At 46.1% G+C, this 19,826-nt stretch overlaps 1 protein-coding gene across 1 annotated transcript in view; it reads left to right on the top strand.

Annotated features, from left to right (window-relative positions):
- Window positions 1-18,566, top strand: part of CHID1 (chitinase domain containing 1) — a 495,903-nt gene extending 477,337 nt beyond the window's left edge. Inside the window, exons 11-13 of the mRNA XM_075326925.1 lie at window positions 13,191-13,271; window positions 13,628-13,670; window positions 15,999-18,566. Of these exons, the coding sequence (XP_075183040.1) occupies window positions 13,191-13,271; window positions 13,628-13,670; window positions 15,999-16,097 (223 nt within the window). The 3' untranslated portion in view covers window positions 16,098-18,566. The remainder of the gene's footprint in view (window positions 1-13,190; window positions 13,272-13,627; window positions 13,671-15,998) is intronic.
- Window positions 18,567-19,826: the final 1,260 nt, after the last annotated feature.

Genomic DNA, 19,826 nt, shown 5'->3' with positions numbered 1-19,826 from the left:
GTTCACTCTCCCCACGGCAACTGTGTGAACTTTCTCCTCCTTCCCACCGGAGCACCTGTGAGGCACAACTGCTCCGTTGCTCTCCTGCTGGAGAACTCTTCAATATGTTGTGTTGGCTCCTGACTCGCTCTGCTGGCTGCACCTCCCCCCTCCCAGGTCCTAGGCTAGTGGGACTAGGGTCCCTGTTGAGGGTATCCTATAAATGCCACTCTGTCGGCGACCCCTTTATTACCCTATTTTAGCCTAGTCCCCAGTGGGAACAGGGCAACCTGCTGTGTATTTGAGTGTGTAATGTGGTGAAACCGGAACTGACCTCCTCAGGAACCGGTTTTAGCATTACACCCAATGTTGGGTGCAATACTCTGTGGCGACTGAAGCCACAGGGGCGCCACACTAGTGCTTCCCATGGCTGTGTGCCCAGACTCGTGCTGCAAAAACTGTTGTCAGTGTAAATCAGAGCCAGCCCTTCATAATTGCAGCCTGGTATATTTTTTCCCTGAAATGCTGTGGCTTTTCAGAGAAAATATAGTTTGATGATCCGTCCAGGGAATATATTAGTCCAGCACCGCTCTAGGTGATTGACAGGTAGAGACTGACATGGGAGAAACCTGTCAATCAACAAGAGCTCACAGGATCCTCTGGGGCGGGTCTTTAGGCTGCACCGAGTTATTACCCTGCGAGCCACACCCACTTAGTAAATACGAAAGTAAGACTAAATAAGAAGGCCCATATCCCTGGGACCATATGGCTGATTAACAAAAAAAAAAGTGGATACTCAGGAGCAGCAGGAATAAAATAAGTGCAAAAAGTGGCAACTTTTGACCTGTTGACATATCCTCTTTAAGGAAAATGTTGTCCGAACACACCAGTTTCAGCAGGGCTGGCTGACCATCTGATGTACGAGATCTTCCAACTGTCCTTAGAGATTATGTTGGAAAGAAGGATCGGTCAATTGGAATTTCGATGCTCATTCATGTTGTTTTCAGGCGAGTTAAGCCGCTGGCAGAGAAGTTGGGTAGCAGCTTTCGCCTCTCTCTCCGTTGAAAACAAATGAATGTTTGGCTGTCAAAAATCTGAAAGAAACCCACAGAAAGAATAAACATGAAGATATACTGTTTGGTGAGATTGAAACTCGGGATCCCAATGCGGCAAGGCAATAGAGCTAACTACTGAGCCACTGTTATTCCTATTCTTTTGTGTTTCCTTTTATTTTTTGTTAGGAGTAACAGTTTGATATCTGCTGCCTCTGCTGCTAGATGTTCTATATGATGATTATTTATGGTTACATGTGTACCTGCTCCATTGTACTGTCACTTAAAAGAAATAGAAAACTTTAATAAATAATGATAAAAATATAAAGGGTTGTTCTCATGTTCCCTTCTTCAGTAGAGAACAGCTGCCTTGCCTTCTGGCTTCCTGCTTGACGGGGGGGCAGTGCATTTCGGGAGACTGACAGTTCGGACGAGCGGCGTCATAATGCCTCTGGTCTGAACTGTGCAATCTCCCATGTTGCAAGCAGATGTGCTAGACTTGTCTCTGCAACATGGGAGAATCACTAGGACACTTAGGGGTACTTTGCACATTGCGACATCGCAGGTGCGATGTCGGTGGGGTCAAATCGAAAGTGCCGCACATCCGGCGTCGCTGTCAACATCGCAGTATGTGAATCCTTTTACATATGATTAATGAGCGCAAAAGCGTCGTTATCGTATGATCGGTGTAGGGTCCGACATTTCCATAATTTTGCAGCAGCGACGGTATGATGTTGTTCCTCGTTCCAGCAGGCAGCACATATCGCTGTGTGTGAAGCCGCAGGAGCGAGGAACATCTCCTTACCTGCGTCCAGCGGCTATGCGGAAGGAAGGTGGTGGGCGGGATGTTTACGTCCCGCTCATCTCCACCCCTCCGCTTCTATTGGCCGCCTGCCATGTGACGCTGCACGACCCGCCCCCTTAGAAAGGAGGCGGTTCGCCGGCCAGAGCAACGTCGCAGGGCAGGTAAGTGCATGTGAAGCTGCCGTAGTGATAATGTTCGCTACGGCAGCAATTACAAGATATTGCATGTGCGACGGGGGCGGGGACTATTGCGCTCGACATCGCAGCAACGCCTTGCGATGTCGTAGTGTGCAAAGTACCCCTTAGGGGCTGGCCTGGATTTAGCAACCGGCCAGCTTGCAAGCACTCACTCCTTGCCTAGAAGACTAAGATGGTTAGTAACCTTGGCAGCGAGAAGTATACTATAAAATCTTGAGCACAAAGAGAAATTTTTAATAGGAAATAAATTTCAAAGTTGTTTGTTTTACAAGCACTTAGCAAATTTGCACATTTATTAAAATTAAACAACCCCTTTGAGTACTTGCAAAAAGGGCTCTCTGTATTCAGACCTGACAGGTTCCTTTTAATTGCTTTTAATCTGTAGATATAGAGTTAATCTGCAGAGTGTTATGAAGGTACCTAACTGCAGTCCTGAAAGTACAAATTAATCTTATTTCTCCTGGGAGCCGCTGGCTTTCAGTCATGCAAGAGTGCCTGGAATCAATTATAGTCACCGCTAACAGCCCCTGCTCTGACTGACAGCCAGCTCTGCAGTGCATCAGTGGAGAGTTGGCTGTCAGTCAATGCCGGGGCATGCTTGCATAACTGAAAACCAGCAGCTTCTGGTAAGAATAAAGCTCACTTCCTCCCAGATGTCGCACTTTCAGTACTGCAGCCAGGCACCTTTTATGACTCTAGTAACTTGCATATTAACTTTTAATACTTTTGTGTTATGTAAATATGACTAAAGGGACTCTGTCAGGACATTTTTGTTATGTAATCTGAAACCAGCATGCTGTAAGAGTTAACTTGCAGTTTACAGCCATATCTCTTATCTCAAAGTGTGTTTTTTATTTACTTGCAATGTTAGTTTAAACTTCTTATCTTTATCACTAGTGGGTCTCAGGAGCTGAGTTGTAGTCAGACTGTGCCCCCTTCTGTAATTAGCAGCTTTTGTCTATAGAAATGTGCACTGAAAGCCTCGTGTGGGCGGGAAGCTCTCCCAGCACTGCTACATAAATAATCTAAAATCTTGGCTTGTGTCAAAATTGCTGCACCCAGTAATCTATGTGATACATCGTTAGATTCAGAAGCTCTTTGCCTACATCATGTTGCTCTCAGATGTGTAGCAAAAATCTGCTGACAGATTTCCTTTGAAATACCTAAATTCTCCTGAATTCCTGTTACAACAGCTTATTGGATGTTGAAATCCTGTCTTCCCGGCTGCAGTTAATTTAAAAAAAAAAAAAAAAGGAAAACAAAAAACAAAGCTGTGCTTTACTCACCTTTCCCAGGTGCAGCGCTGAGTCTCTGTCTGTGTTCCTGGTGTATGTTATTGCCTGCAGAGCTGACATGACATTGATAGCACGAGCTGCACAGAGCTGCTGCGCTCACTTTTTGTCACGGTCGTCTCTCTGATATTGGAGTTTAGTGACAAGTTTTGGGTCTCAGTCTCACTTTTCTTTTTTAGACTCTATTTAAATGTATTTTCTTTCCTTTGGGCATGAGAGGGTTAATGTTAGTATTCCCTGCCAGCAAGCAGTCTCATTACCATCTCAGGTGTTACCACTCCCTGTCTCTTTATATACCCTCTGCTACCAGCAGAGGGTGCTGGATACAATCTCTTTCATTTGGATGTTTGGCCTGGAGGTGAAAGGAGCTAGTTGGGCCCTCTCTTGAAATTACTTTGGTGGCAGCAGTCTTGGGTCTGACTGCAGCAGTCTGTTGTTGTTTTCCCCCTGTCTATCTTCCTTTCCTGGTATGTTGTTTCAGCACAACGGTGGGACTAGTGATCCTTACCTACCCACTCCTTAGCCAGGACTATTGTAAGGTCACTCAGGGTTTCAGGTTCCTGCTTGACGACAGATAAGGAACCTGTATAGGGACTGGCTAGGAGTGTAACGTACAGTTGCAGGCATGTGGAGGAGGTGTCCATCTTCCCTCTCATTAGTGCTAGCGCTTACCATTATTTAAGTGTCCCTGGTGTACCCTTTGTTTGTTGTGATGTTATCCCTGTTACGTTGTGTGTTTGGCCTCATGCTGGACCTTTCCTTAGTCTGCATCGTGACACTTTTTGGCTGCAAGGCTGTCAGTGTGACATGAGAGCTGTAAACAATAACAGACATTGGGATCTGAATGGCAAGGATTTTGGGAGCAAGAAGCCCCACTGATCTAATATTGATGGTCTATTCTAAAGGGTGCTTTACACGCTGCGACATCGCTAGCGATTGCTAGCGATGTCGCGAGCGATAGCACCCGCCCCCGTCGTAGGTGCGATATGTGGTGATCGCTGCCGTAGCAAACATTATCGCTACGGCAGCGTCACACATACATACCTGTTCTGCGACGTCGCTGTTGCTGCCGAACAATCCCTCCTTCAAGGGGGAGGTGCGTGCGGCGTCACAGCGATGTCACAAAACGGCCGTCCAATAGAAGAGGAGGGGCGGAGATGAGCGGCCGGAACATGCCGCCCACCTCCTTTTTTCCTCATTGCCGGTGGACGCAGGAAAGGAGATGTTAGTCGTTCCTGCGGTGTCACACATAGCGATGTGTGATGCCGCAGGAACAACGAACAACCAGCAGCATGCACAACCAACGATATTATGAAAAGGAGCGACGTGTCAACGAATAACGATTTTTGACGTTTTTGCTATCGTTAATAGTCGCTCCTAGCTGTCACACGCTGCGATGTTGCTAATGACGCCGGATGTGAGTCACTAACGACGTGACCCTGACGATATATCGTTAGCGATGTTGCAGCGTGTAAAGCACCCTTAAGTGTAGTTTATCAATATCGTAGTCCTGGAGAACCCCTGAGCAGAATGAATCCTCGCTAGGAATTTTCATAAGTGTATACAGTATGTGATCGTGGTCGGATCAGTGTGGATGTATGATGAAGACGATTTCAACATAGTTTATATTCGGAGGTCTGTGAAAAGATGGGAGACATCCTATAGACTCTGACTCTTGAAGAAAACCAGCACCTGTAAGACCAAGATAACTCATGGGCTTATATGTATAGTTTATCTTGGGCATCGGTAAGGGGGGCTTTTTAAGGTCAGACTGTGGTGACATTTCTTGGACGGATGAAACTTTAATGGAAAAGTGAGCACAGACAATTTTTTAGATGTATCTAGTGAATGTATGTATTTTGGGAGAATACCGTGACCCAAGCTGATCGCAGATACAACACAACATTTGTATTGTGAGATATTGCATTAGGAAACTTGAGATTTACAATGACATTTAGGGATGTTCAATTACTTCTGCAAAGACAATTTGAGAGGCGGTTTCCAAAGTGAAAAAGAAATCCGGAGGGAAAGGTTAGATAAAAAAAATCTTCTGACAAAATCTGAGAAATTATTCTTTTATTACTCGAATAAGCCAAATCCTTCATTGCCAGCATTTCTCAGCTTGCCAATGTTTGTACAGTAGATCGTTGCGGCTCCCTACACAATATTAGAATCCAGGAATAGACAACTGTTATTAGTGGCCTCAAACCTGTGCCTCTACTCAATTGTTTATTTTCATTTGTTAAAGCAAGAAAAATAACCAAACAAATTAAAATGTCCAAAAATATATTTCCAGAAGCGAAGAGATGAAGGGATTATGATACCGAGCTGCCGTGGAAATTTTCATCTAGTGTGCGGCTCTACAGGTGGAGAAGGAGATACTTTCTCCGAAACGCGGCAATAATAAAGATCACTGACCAGGATTCTCTGCATGGTTTATTTCCACAGCAGCTTGGTATTTTAGCCCCTTCCTCTCTTTGTTCATGATATTTTCCTATGGGGACTACAGCAGACGTTTTTCTGAAGTTTTTCTAAGTAGTTGTGACTTTTTCCAGGACGCCACATGACAGCACGGTAGGAGTTGCTCCTTTGACCTTTACAGGGACAGGAAAACGCAAGAGTTTAAAAGCTCCTCCCCATCCCCCTTTCCTCAGTGTTTTTCCTGTCCCTGAACAGGACGGACGCAAGTCTTACCGTCGGAGGTATGGGGTCCAGGCGGATCGGGGGGGCTTGCTCTCTCCTTCCTGCCGGTCAAGCAGCCCCTGGCCGACACTTCTGTTGCAGAGGTCCCTCAGCCGACCGGTGGAGCGGGACTCCCGGTATCCATGCCGCTTCCCTCAGGTGAGGGCTCTCGGCAGACCGCTGTTTGCTGCCGGCCATGGGGCACTTCCGGGTTTGCGCAGGCCTTGCGTTCCAGCGTGACTCGCACGCTGACGCATGCGCCGTGCAGAGATTACCGCATTTCTGGGTTCGGAATTTGGCGGTGACCTGGGAGGCAGCAGGTGTTCTGGAACAGAGCACTGAAGGCGGGAATGGACCCTGACATCGCAGAACCAGGTAATAAATCCGGGGTACTGGGGGACGGCTCTGTATTCTCTGTATGCCACCCGTCATGGAGGATGATCGGTCAGATGCTGGAGCCCCTGCAGAATCCCAGGGTCATGTGAGTGCAGGCGTACCTGGGTTAGGACCAGGGATGGTAAGGGGAGTCACTGATTCAGTCCCCCTTTATTTTTTAGGACTCTGCCACGCGCACCAGCACTATTCCTAGGAAAGCCCAGAGAAAATTTGTCAGGACAAAAAAATGTGCAGTCTGCCATTTACAGCTGTCAGAATCCTGTACGAAACAGTTATGTGACCCTTGCATAGCAGACTTAGTCTCCAGTGAACAAACTTCCCTGCTGACAGACATGAGGACTATGATACGAGAGGAAGTGCAGTCAGTCATTGCCAGTACATCATCCCACCAGGAATGTCGAGACATGCCTCACAAACGTCAACGTCAGGACATAGAATTCTCTTCAGAGGAGGGAGAGATTTCTTATGACTCTGAGTCTCAGTTGGAAGAGGAGACGGCAGGTCCGGCACCAGAGGAGGGCCGTAGGTATCTCTTTTCCTCCTGTGATACGGATGAACTGCTTCGAGCTGTCAGAAAGACCATGATGGTGGAGGAGCAGGAGAAACCGAGATCTGTCCAGGATGAAATGTTTGGTGGACTTAGGTCACAACGCCATCGAGTGTTCCCCGTCAATTCTCATGTCAGAGCGATGATAATGGAGGAATGGCAGGAGGCTGAGAAAAAATTAGTAATTCCCAGGGAATTTAGGACTCGCCTACCATTTGAGCCAAATGATATTAAGGACTGGGAAGAGGTGCCTAAAATCGATGTCCCAGTGGCTAAGGTAGCTAGAAAGACTGCTATCCCCTTTGAGGACTCATCCGGGTTGAAAGACCCAATGGACAGAAAGGCAGATAGCCTTCTAAAAAGGGCATGGGAAGCTGCAGCCACCACTATTAAGACTAACATTGCAGCTACGTCTGTGGCCCGCTCCATGTCCAGGTGGTTGGATGACCTAGAATCCCAGTTGGTGGATAGGGCTCCCATGGAGTCGGTCCAGGAATCTATATCCCTCCTGAAACTTGCCACAGGGTTTATGGCAGATGCTTCAGCGGAATCAATTCGATTTTCGGCTAGAAATGAAGCATTGACTAATGCTGCCCGTAGGGCCATTTGGTTAAAAACGTGGTCAGGGGATTGTGCCTCTAAAAACAAATTATGTGCTATTCCTTTTTCAGGTGTGAGAGTGTTTGGTCCCGCTCTTGACGAGATCCTAGAAAAAGCGTCTGATAAGAAAGGGGGATTTCCTGAGGAAAGGTCTCGTCGGGGTCCTCCTACCCGTCGGTTTCGTCCCTTTAGGAATCCTGACTACAAAAGTAGGGGTAAAACGGGTAGATGGAGTTATTATAAAGGAGGGAAGGAGAGGAATCCCTCCTTTGACAATAGAAAGAACCTCAATCGGTCTTGACGCCAGGGTGGGAGGCCGTCTGGTGGAGTTTCAAGCAGAGTGGACACGTATCACGTCCAATCCTTGGGTTCTCCAGGTGGTATCAGGAGGTCTCATGATAGAATTCTCTCGGGTGCCCCCCGACAGATTTCTTCTCACACAGATCCGCTCCCCAGACTCGTCCTACCAGCTATGGTCCGAAGTTCAAAATCTGTTACATATCCGAGCAATAAGTCCGGTTCCTCGTCAGGAACACTTCAGGGGCCACTACTCCAGTCTCTTTACCGTCCTAAAACCGTCGGGAGATGTGCGCACAATTATCAATCTCAAACCCCTAAATCGATATGTTCGCTACAAAAAATTCCGTATGGAATCTATCAAATCGGCTATCCCACTCATCGGTCTGCATGCAGTTATGGCCACAATAGATTTGTCAAGCGCATATTATCACATCGCTATACACTCGACCAGTCAAAAGTTCCTGAGGTTTGCTTTGAAAAAACAGGGCGTAATCTATCACTACCAGTTCCGGTGTCTTCCCTTTGGCCTATCATCCGCTCCCCGAACCTTCACAAAGGTTATGGCAGAGGTAGTGGCCCACTTCAGAACATTGGGGGTCACCATCGTTCCTTACCTGGACGATCTCCTCCTCATTGCAACCAACCCAAAAGAATTGTCCCACCAGGTGGAGCTCGCTCTGTTTCACCTCCAGAGTCTGGGGTGGATGGTGAACATTCACAAATCAAATTTACTAGCAGAATCCAGAAAGATTTTCCTCGGCATACTTCTGGACTCGGATGTGAGAATGTCATTTTTACCGGCATCAAAGATAAGATCACTTCAACACAAGATAAGGGCCTTCCAAAGTGAAGAGAAATGCACTATCCGGGAGGCTATGAGGGTGTTGGGTCTGATGACGTCATGTATCCCATGTGTCCGGTGGAGCCAGTTCCATTCAAGACCACTTCAACAGCTGATCCGTTCCAAACCAGGGGGTCGCTACTGCTCGCTGACCAGCCGTCACACCTTGAACCAGAAGATTGTCCTTCCAGTCCGGCTCCGGCACGTTCTGCGATGGTGGACAAACGAAAAACATTTATCGGTAGGAGTTCATTGGGACTGCTCGCCGGCAGTTACGCTCATTACCGACGCCAGCCAGACAGGCTGGGGGGCACACATGGGAAAGGTCTCTTTCCAGGGGATATGGCCACACCGGTTGATGGCCTGCTCTTCCAACTACAGGGAGTTGAACGCAGTCTGGCAGGCCCTCATCAGCAAACAGCACTTGTTCCTTCATCGACATGTCTGTATCCTCTCGGACAATGTGACAACGGTCGCGTTCCTCAGACACCAGGGAGGCCCGAGACATCATCAGTTGCAAACACTAGCGCACCTCATATTCCGCTGGGCAGAGACCTCCGTTCTGTCCATTTCGGCTGTGCACCTGAAGGGATCGGACAATTGTCTGGCGGATTATCTCAGCAGACACCGGATCGACCCCGCAGGTTGGTGTCTCCACAACGAAGTGTTCCAGTCGCTAATCGCCCGGTGGGGGACGCCTCAGTGGGATCTGTTCGCGTCCAGGGCCAACTCGAAGTGCGAGAACGTCTTCTCTCTCAATCCCCACGACCGTCCGGCAGCAGTGGATGCACTGTCTCAACCTTGGGTCATGGAACTGGCATATGCCTTTCCTCCCCTTCCATTGATATCCAGAGTCCTTCAGAAGATCCGTCAGGACAGGGCCACGGTCATCCTTATTGTTCCATTTTGGCCGAGAAGGAGCTGGTTCTCGCTCCTGAACAACATGGCAGTGGACAAGCCCGTTCTCCTTCCCCTGAGGGAGGATCTACTCAGCCAGGGTCCAGTGTTCCACCACAATCTTCGCAATCTTCATCTCTCAGCTTGGATCCTGAAGGGCGGTTCTTGAAGAATAAGGGTTTGTCTACAGCGGTTATTACTACACTGCAAGCCAGTAGGAAGCCGGTTACCCAAACGATTTATCGGCGGATCTGGGCTAAATTTTGTGCCTTTCTCGGTGAAGAACCAAGAGACAGTGCCCGACCGGATATTCCTCGGATTCTTGATTTTCTTCAGGAGGGCTTCCATCAGGGCCTGAAACCCAGTACGATTAAAGTCCAGATCTCGGCGCTCAGTGTCTTCTTCGATACTTCCCTCGCTTCTCATCCTTGGATTGTCCGTTTTGTTAAAGGACTTCAAAGATTGCGGCCTACTATTAGATCCACGGTTCCTCCATGGGATCTGGGTCTGGTGCTTAAGGGGCTCTGCGAGGGTCCGTTCGAGCCTCTGGAGGAGGTCTCCATTCAGCAATTGTCCTTCAAAACAGCTTTTTTGGTGGCCATTACCACCGCAAAGAGGATAGGCGAACTGCAAGCATTATCCATTCGTCCTCCGTACCTACAGATCCTGCCCGACAGAATTGTTTTGAAGCTGGATCCCACATTCCGACCGAAGGTGGTGTCTGTGTCTAACCTAGAACAAGAAGTGGTCTTACCAGCAGTCTGTTCCGATTCTTCCACCCGCAAGGATGATTCCCTTCGATTTCTGGATGTAAGAAGAGCGGTGCTGGCCTATTTGGAAGCTACCCGGAGCTGGCGGATAGATTCAACCCTTTTTGTGCAATTTGCGGGAAAAAACCGAGGGAAGACGGTGTCTAAGACAACTCTGTCTCGGTGGGTTAGGTCTGCTATTTCTGATACCTACCAGTCCGCGGGTCGTGAACCCCTCACTCTCCTTAGGGCTCACTCCACCAGGGCTCTGTCTACGTCTTGGGCAGAAAGGGCGGGGGTGTCCCTGGAACAAATATGCCGTACAGCGACGTGGTCTGGTCCCCACACGTTTTGTAAGCACTATCAACTAGATCTTCTCACTGAGCAACAAACATTGTTCGGTAGGAAGGTTCTACAGGCTGTGATCCCACCCTCTTAGGGATTACTTTGGCATTCTCCTACCGTGCTGTCATGTGGCGTCCTGGAAAATAGGAATTACTACTTACCGGTAATGATGTTTCCAGGAGCCAACATGACAGCACTCTTATTTCCCTCCCGTTGTGTGTGTTTTGTATGGTTGTACGTTCTGCATTAATAAAATGGTGTTATCTCCCATCCTGGTGTGGTACTTTAAAAATCACTGAGGAAAGGGGGATGGGGAGGAGCTTTTAAACTCTTGCGTTTTCCTGTCCCTGTAAAGGTCAAAGGAGCAACTCCTACCGTGCTGTCATGTTGGCTCCTGGAAACATCATTACCGGTAAGTAGTAATTCCTATTTTCGCAACCTAACAAGGTGAGCAACTCTGAAATCTTCCTCTTATCCATCATAAGAGGACAAGACCCTATCTGCGCCTTTTTGTCTTTCCAGTAATATTATCCTAAAAATAAATTTGACAGTTCAAAAACTATATCTTTTCAGTAGCCGTAATCTGATGTCCATCCATATTGTCAATCAGTTTCTTCATCTGTTGACCATCAACGTTTTGGGCAGCATAAAGTACAGCCACCCAGACACTGATTAGAGAGGTGGTTGTTTCCCTTTACCGTAATCTCCCCTTTAAGAAGGACCCATAAGTTCTAAATAGGGTTTAGGTCAGGTGAGGAAATATCCAGGTCATTATTAGTCTTCAATGCTGCAATGGGCCATCATTCTGCATATCAATTATGTTTTTCTGTTAGGAGTTGATTTGAGTCCTGAATCTTGAACCTGAAAAGGTCCAACTAGCTCATCTTTAATAATACCAGCCACAGCAGGACCCCACCTCCATCTTTGTTAGCATCTGGGTTGAAGTGGAGGTCTGTGCCCATCACTGATCCAGCCATGGCCCATCCATCTGGTCCGTCAATACTCACTATAATCTCATCAGTCCATAAAACCTTTGAAAAAACCCTGCCTTCAAAAATTATTGGCACACTCTTTACAGTCAGTTAAAGTGAACCTGTCCGGTCCAATATGCACCCAGAACTACAAGCAGTTCTGAGTGCATATTTCTAATCCCATAGATAAAAAGATATTTAGAAAAAGTATTTCTAAAAATCCTTTATGATATGCTAATGAGCGCAGCGACTAGTCGCAAAGGCTTTAGTTTCCCTGACTAATCCACCCTCTTAGAATGTTAGCACACCCACAGGGGCGTGCTAACATGCTATTCAATGCTCATTGCCCAGTGTCATCGTTGGTGACTCGTGTACCTGTGTGTGTTGTCACCACCTCAGACGCCGGGTTTAGGGTCAATGCGCATGATCAGGAGTCACCACACTTCCGGTCATGCGCACTATGAAGCCGGGTGTATGCATCCCGGCTTCAGAGAGGTCTAGTACGCATGACCAGAAGTGACGGGACTTCTGATCATGCACACTGAGCTTAAACCCGGCATCATCGGCGGTGACAATGGACACAGGTACGCGCATCACTGCTGATGACGCTGGGCATTGAATAGCATGTTAACACACCCCTGTTGGCTTGCTAAAATACTAAGAGGGCAGACTAGTCGGGGGAACCAACAATTTGCGACTAGTCCCTGTTCTCATTAGCAAATCGTAAAGGATCTTTAGAAATTCTTTTTCTAAAGGTGTCTTTATCTATGCTACTAGATACAGGGACGGTTAGGCAGGGATTAGCAATATGCACCCAGAACTGTTCGTAGCTCAGGGTGCATATTGGAGCTGCCAGGTTCCCTTTAAGTCTCTTTTCGGGCCCATTCTACCTGAGTTTTGCATCCTTAGATCACACTCTACCTCATTACACAAATACACATCTGCTTCATACTATAAGAATTCAAGTTTATACAGCTTGGAGTTGGAAAATCTGCATAAAAATGATGATATGGTCAAAATAAATGTGCACACTGTGTCTGTCAGCCGAGAACTCTTTTTCGGTGCTGGTTACATGCACTGTGAATGCACCCCTAGGCGGATCAGTATAACCAGACCCCCGTGACTGAGCTTCTTTTATTAGGGTGAACCACGGAACGTTGATAAAATGGCCTAAATCTCATGCATTTCAGATCGTCGTGCAATAAGGGCTAATTGAATGCCATGCCTTACTGTTCATTGAATCCTAGCAGGTACCACGCTCCTCTCAATGAGCCCTTAAGCTTTCATCTATTAGAAAAGGAAACATTCATTAATCAAGCATAGCGGCAGCTAATTATTGGGTGGTATTTGAGGTAAAGTTTAATGCCATCCTTTCAGTGCTCGACTAATTTCTCTTGAAACATACAACTGATAGCGAGCGCCGAGCTGCAGAGACCATTATCTCTATTTAATGCAGAATATATGAAGGGAGAAAAAACTCCCATCTGCCCCCTTTAAGCTGACTTCACGTTAACGCCACTGCTTGTTTCATCTCCAGGTACATCGAGATCCTGAAGGAGCATAAGCCGAAGATACTGTGGGACCAACACATTGCTGAACATTACCTGGAATATAAAAAGTGAGCACCGCATGGGGTTGTCCTGCTCTCTATGGGATGGATCAGGACCGACAGGGAAAGGCACAAATCTGTAGACCACCATGGCCAACAAAAACATCCCGAATCATCCTGACACTCCGCTATAATTTCCAGTCCTTTTCTCTGCTTAGCGGCTGATTGTATTTCACGTCGGGAAAATTGACACAAAAAGTAGAACAAATGGCTCTTAACCATCAGCAGATTGTTCAGGCTTATTGTTAAAGAGAACTTGGGTCCGGGCCCCCCGGAAAGATTTAACCAAACGCTGCTGAAGTGGATGTCTGTCATGTTCCCTGACTGCAGTCTGTGTAATGCTCAGCTTTGTTGTTTTCTTACAGGAATAAAGGAGGAAAGCATGCAGTCTTCTATCCAACTCTGAAGGTGAGGAGCCAAAAAGTACATTGTCCGCCTATTACCGGTCTGTGAGGAATGAGGGGGGCGTCTGTTATATCTATATATACATATACTCAACAAGCAATATATGTTCACTTGCCATATAATCATGTCAGCTCTTCTAGGTCATAGCTCTTTACCGGTAGGAGAAAGCCTCCTGTTCTTGCCATAGGGATGATCTGCTAATGGATGAGTGTAGCATTTTACAGAAGAGACTCATTAAATGTGTAAAACAAAGCAATGAATTGCATTACGGGGCAACTGAGTTCTAGGACCTCATGCACACAGTACCATATGGCTAGATCTAGATATGCATTCGCCATTCAGAATATATGTTTTATGGAGAAAAAACTTACATGGCCCTGTCATCTGATTTATGCTGCCCAGCCATGAGCAGCAAGAATGGGACAATGGCTGCATAACAGCAGCCAGGTAGGTTTTACTCCAGTACGCTTCGGCATATCGGAGGAAACCTACTTTGAAAGCCGGCCAGGGCCTGTGTGCCTCAGCGGAGTACTTTGAGGTGGGTTTACTGCCGGCCTCTCCGAGACCTGCTCCCTTTGACTGGTCTTATCATGTATACATAAAAACTGAGAGACCTGTCCGTCTAAGAGGACTGGGAGGGGACAAACCTTGGACTAGTCATCCAAGACATATAGTTTCCATGTAGTAGCACAGCCAGACTCTGATTTATGCTTCCTGTGCTTGGGCAGCATGATGCAGATTACATTTTCCCTCCAACCAGATCCCTGAGTGCCAGTAAAAGGTGGACATGTGCTTTAAATTTCTGTATTCTTCCAGTTGCTACAGAAAACAATAAGACAACCCCAAGAAAGAGACTGTTTTTTGATCACAAGGGACTGACTCTGATTCTGCTCCAGTTTTGCATCTTGTCGGTGTCCTTGTCATTACTGGAAGTATGAGGTGCTTTCTGAAGTCATTTAGGTTGTACATGTAGTCCTGTTCCTCCAGGATGGCACATCCATGTGTGTCAATGCAACATGGTTTCCTGTGTCTTCCAGCACAGTCTAAAGAGCTTGGGTCAGATACCAGGACATGGGCCATTACACTAGGAGAGACGGACAGGGCCCCCAAGTGGCATCATCCTAGCAGCAAGATTGATATCTACTCCTTTCTTCAAGGAGGAATATGAGAAGCGCTGCCAGAGCCCTATAAAGTTACCTCCAGTGGTCAACTGGTGTGCATTTGTCTGACCAAAGTGTCAGAAACAGACTCCATGAGAGCCCATGGTCCTGTTGTGGTATCTGTGCCCATGTAGTCGGCGCTGTACAGCTTGATTGGCATTTGCTATAGAACCTTAGAATTGACTGGTCTGCCATTGTTATACCGTTCTCAGTATTGCCACTGATTGTCCAGGAGGTCACCGATGCCCCGATCCAAGTCTGGGAGACCCTCAGGACACCATCTGCATCTCATCAGGCTCTGTAAGGATTGCATAAAGCACATGAGGGGCCATGCAGATTACTGAGTCACACTATCATACGTACTGAGTCACACTATCATACGCTGTGATGAAATTCACAGAAATAGGATACACGTGTGATTTTACATCTTCACTTCAATTTTCGGACTAATAAGGAATTCTGCCCTCATTTGGTTCATTTTGGTTTCCATTGACGTCAGTCTGTTCTCATTGAATTACAAACTTTATATTATTATAAAAAATGTCATCTTGAATCTTTCTTTCATGGAGATCCGCTCTGTGATTTATGCCCCCTTCATTTTTTTTGAGCAGTGTATTTTATTTTAAAGGGGTTGTCCTCTACTAGGACAACCCATTCTCATTCTCCCTGTTTGCCCCCATTGAAATAAAAAAAGCTTATACTCCCCTCTTGTGCCGGTGAGGTTCTAGCAGTGTCGGCTGTCACGTTCCCGGGGTTCACATGAGGTTGTGATGTCACGTGAGCCCTGCAACTTATCAGCACCGGCCTCTCTCTCTTCGCATATGAACATATGGGCAACAGCAGGAATTGAGAACTGCGGCTGGTGCTCACTTACGGTTAATTACTTATATGTCAGGGCAGGAAGAGAGAAGCCGGAGGTGATTAGATGCAGGACTCTCGTGATGTCACAACCACCTCTGGAACGCGAACGCCGACACTGCTGGAACCGCATCATCACAGGATGAGATTAGCTTTTTTTATTTTATGGGGCAAACAAAGAGAATGAGAAGGGGTTGTCCTAGTAGTAGACAACCCCTTTAGACCAATTTTGTGTCTAGAAATTTGGTTCTAAAAAAATGTATTTATTAAGATGACATTGACTCTTTTTCTTTACTTCTTTTTAATCTATCAGTCCATACAGGTGAGACTGGACCTTGCAAAGGAGCTTGGAACTGGAATATCCATCTGGGAGCTGGGACAAGGCTTGGACTATTTCTATGACCTTTTATGATTTTACAAGCCGTAAACAACAAGTTGTGAATGTACGAGGAACTGACGTGTTTATTAAAAAGCAATACAGACGACACAGAAGCTGGAAGTTCTTACCTTTGTCTGTCCACACCAAATTTTGGGTTTGATGTCCCTAGTGCCCTGCGTAAGCTCTATTTTTCTTTATTTCTTCACCTTTCTGAACTCTCCTCTGTTGATGGCACTTTACATAGGTATAAAAAAACCTTGAAGTTATGTTTTTTTTATTTTTTCCCCTGTAAAGAAGTCTGGAAGTAGTTCTTATTGACTTCACTTAAAGTTCTCTCTGTATAACAAACTACGTAGACTAGTGATGAATGCTGCAACTTCAGGCTTTAATCAAGAGGTCCTAGTGGTAAGATATAGAGTATTAAATTACTGCACAACTCCAACTATGCACTGGACTGGCAAATTGATGCCCTGAGCCGCTCTAAGTCTTCTATTCTAGATTTACTTCCTATACTTACTCGCACTTCTCCCTTATTTTCACCTTGGCCTCTCTTGTTTTTATAGTGAACCTGTCATCAGGATTATTACAACCCATCTAATGTGAGTAAAGAGCCTTTAATCCTTAGTAAATCCATACCTTGCTTGTAGAATTTTAATTTCACATCTTAAAGGGAACCGGTCACCAGATTCCGCCACTATAAGCTGTGGCAACCACCACTGAGCTCTTATATACAGCATTCCAGAATACTGTATATAAGAGCCCAGGCTGCTGTGTATAACGTAAAAAACACCTTTAAAATACTCACCTAGGGGGGGCAGTCCAGTCCAATGGGTGTTGCTGCTCTCCGGTCCGGCGCCTCCTCTCTGCTGCGATCTCCTCCCTCCTCCTTCTTCCTCCTTCTTCCCAACCCAGTGTGGATGACGCATCTTCATCATTCACACAAGCAGAGATTGCAGTTCTGCACAGATGCACTATGATCTGCCCTCAGCAGGGTAGATCGAAGTACTGTAATGTGCAGGCGTGAGGAAAAGTTAAACACCACCCGCGCATGCACACTACAATGCTTTGATCTGCCCTGAGCAGGGTAGAGAGAAGTGCATCTGCGCAGGACCTCAATGTTGGATAGTATGCATGATGTAGGACACGTCATACACATGGGCCTCAGAAGACAGAAGAAGGAGGACGGAGAGAGGAGGCCCTGGACCAGAGATCTATGATGCCCATCAGAACGGACCGCCCTCTAGGTAAAAGCTGTTTTTTAGGTTATACAGCGCAGCCTGGGCTCTTATATACAGTATTCTGTAATGCTGTATATAAGAGCTCCTGGGTGGTGACCGTAGCTTATAGGGGACAAATCTGGTGACAGGTTTCCTTTAAAGAAATCTAAAATTGAAGTTTAGTCCCAAGTGTAGGGGGCCGGTATTGCACTTCCAGCTTTCCCGCCTCTCTCCCTTTTTCTTGCCTACCACAAGTCTCTGACAGAGAGGTCACTCTTCTCTTGGTGACATGCCTTTTCCTCCGGAGATTTTGCAGCGGTATCGTCATTGCCCTGGGTCGTCTCCTCAGAGAGGGCGGTGCATGCGCAGATCAATAGTCCGGCTCTCATAATGTCATCAACAGCTTGCTACGCATGCACCACCCTGTCAAAGCAGATGATCCCAGGACAATGACGGTGCCTGCAGAAAATCTTGGGCGGCGGAGGCAGTTCACTTAGACAAATGTGACCTATCCTTTGGCTGAAAAGGGAGAGAGACAGGAGAGCTGGAAGTGCAGTGCCCACCCCTCTGCACTCTCAACTAAAATTTCAATGCAAGTGACATAGTTGCATAGGTTGAAAAAAGACCTAGGTCCATCTAGTTCAACCTTCCTCCACCAATTATACATTTTGTCACTAAGTCATTTATATCCAACAATGTTGTGTGCACTGAGGAAATCATCCAGCCCTGATATAAAAGCTGTTATAGTATCTGCCATTACTACCTCTTGTGGTCGGCATTCCACAGTCTGACTGCTCTAACTGTGAAGAACCCTTTGCTATTTCGCTCCCATAATGAGGGCACCCTGGTCCTTAGTATTGTCTTTGGAAGGAATAAGTCATGTGCCAGTCCTTTATATTGACCACATGTGTATTTATACATATACATTTTTCTTTAAGATGTCAAAATTTCTGCAAACAAGGCATGAATATAATGAGGAATAAAAGCTGTGTACTCACATGCCATTAGTTATGGGTATAATATCCTGATGACCGATTCACTTTAAACAAGAATAAACCCGAGTGGGTCTGTAATAATTCCAAGGAAATAAACTGTAATTATGTCGCAAATGAGCAAAATTATTTTTTTTTTATTTGATTCATTAATGCTGCAACTTTTGGGCTATAAGTTTTGTAATAAATACATAAGGAAACAATGCTGATCTGTTTGGGGAATGCTATTATTCTGGCACATAATTTGCATAATTAAAATTAAAAGAGAATAAATGAAATATTCTGTAAACATATTGTCTTGTAATAGAGTCTTAATCACTGGAAGTTGCTCATCTGGGATCCGGAGGATATTAGGTGATGTATAGCATTAAACAGGACTGCGTTCAGGTTGCGAGAGCTACATTCTCTTTTTCTAAAAAATGTTGGTATTGTTTTCATTTTTCTGTCTGCTATGACCGACCATTAATAACGACGTATGAGATCACAGGGGGCACAGAAGGAAGGCAAACAACAGTGGTACATGAGGTCAGCGATATACAGAATTTATTGAAGACGTCATTAATTTGTCCTTTTTCTCTACTTTTCAGCCACTTCTTTCTTTATAAAAATAGCAACAAAAAGAGGAATAAATATCCTCCAAAATTAAGTATTACTTACAGCAAAGATGGGCTGCAGTGTGTACATCGCCCAGGCCAAAAACTAGTACTCTACCAGGATACAGCTAAACCCCCATTAAGTGGAGGCATCACAGGTGCAGGAGGACCAAATCAGACACTTCCATGGTATGGAGGGGGTGATTGCTATAAGATAGGGTTGTAGGCTTCCGTTTTATGGCCATAAATACAAACTAAAACCTCATATTTTGTACAGGATTCAGCCAGGCTTCTTTCTGTTGGGCCTTGCATTTTAGAGTTTCTGTCCCTGCATGATACACAGTGGGGTACGGCTTGGCAGCCCACCTGATCTAATAGAAGGGCGTCACCTAATAGGCTGCAGGCTTGTGACTGTGTTATCTGCATGTGTGAACAGCGCTCTATGCAAGCCACTAGTGTGCAGTTTTATCATCTAGCAATCGCCTCCTCCATTCCATGGAAGTGTGTGTGTGATTTGCTCCTCCTGCACCTGTGATGCCTCCACTTAGTGGGGGTTTAGCTGTATCCTGGTAGAGTATTAGTTTTTGGCCTGGGCAATGAACACACTGCAGCCCATCTTCACTTCATTCTTTGCAACTGTCTTCACTGATCACTCACTGAATTACAGGACACAATCCATATACCGAAGCCGGACACAGAGATACAGTTACATGCTGTAGCTCTTAGATATATGTGGAGTAAGTACAGGAGAAAGGAGAAGCTTTTGGAGTTTTATACATCATTCTAGAGGTTGATTCACAGCTACACTGCTCAGTACTGCTCTATGTTGTCGTTGCTGCTTTTGAGGGTTCGCAACGAGTAGTCTCTGTGTGCCATGTATTGGAGACATCACAGCAGGTAGTGTCCATGTATTATCTCAGATGCAAACTAGAGACAAAGCCAGTAGGGAGGAAAAGATAG

The sequence above is a fragment of the Anomaloglossus baeobatrachus genome, chromosome 10 (genome assembly GCF_048569485.1).
Source record: "Anomaloglossus baeobatrachus isolate aAnoBae1 chromosome 10, aAnoBae1.hap1, whole genome shotgun sequence".
NCBI classification, from domain to species: domain Eukaryota; kingdom Metazoa; phylum Chordata; class Amphibia; order Anura; family Aromobatidae; genus Anomaloglossus; species Anomaloglossus baeobatrachus.
This window is presented reverse-complemented; position numbering and strand designations above follow the sequence as displayed.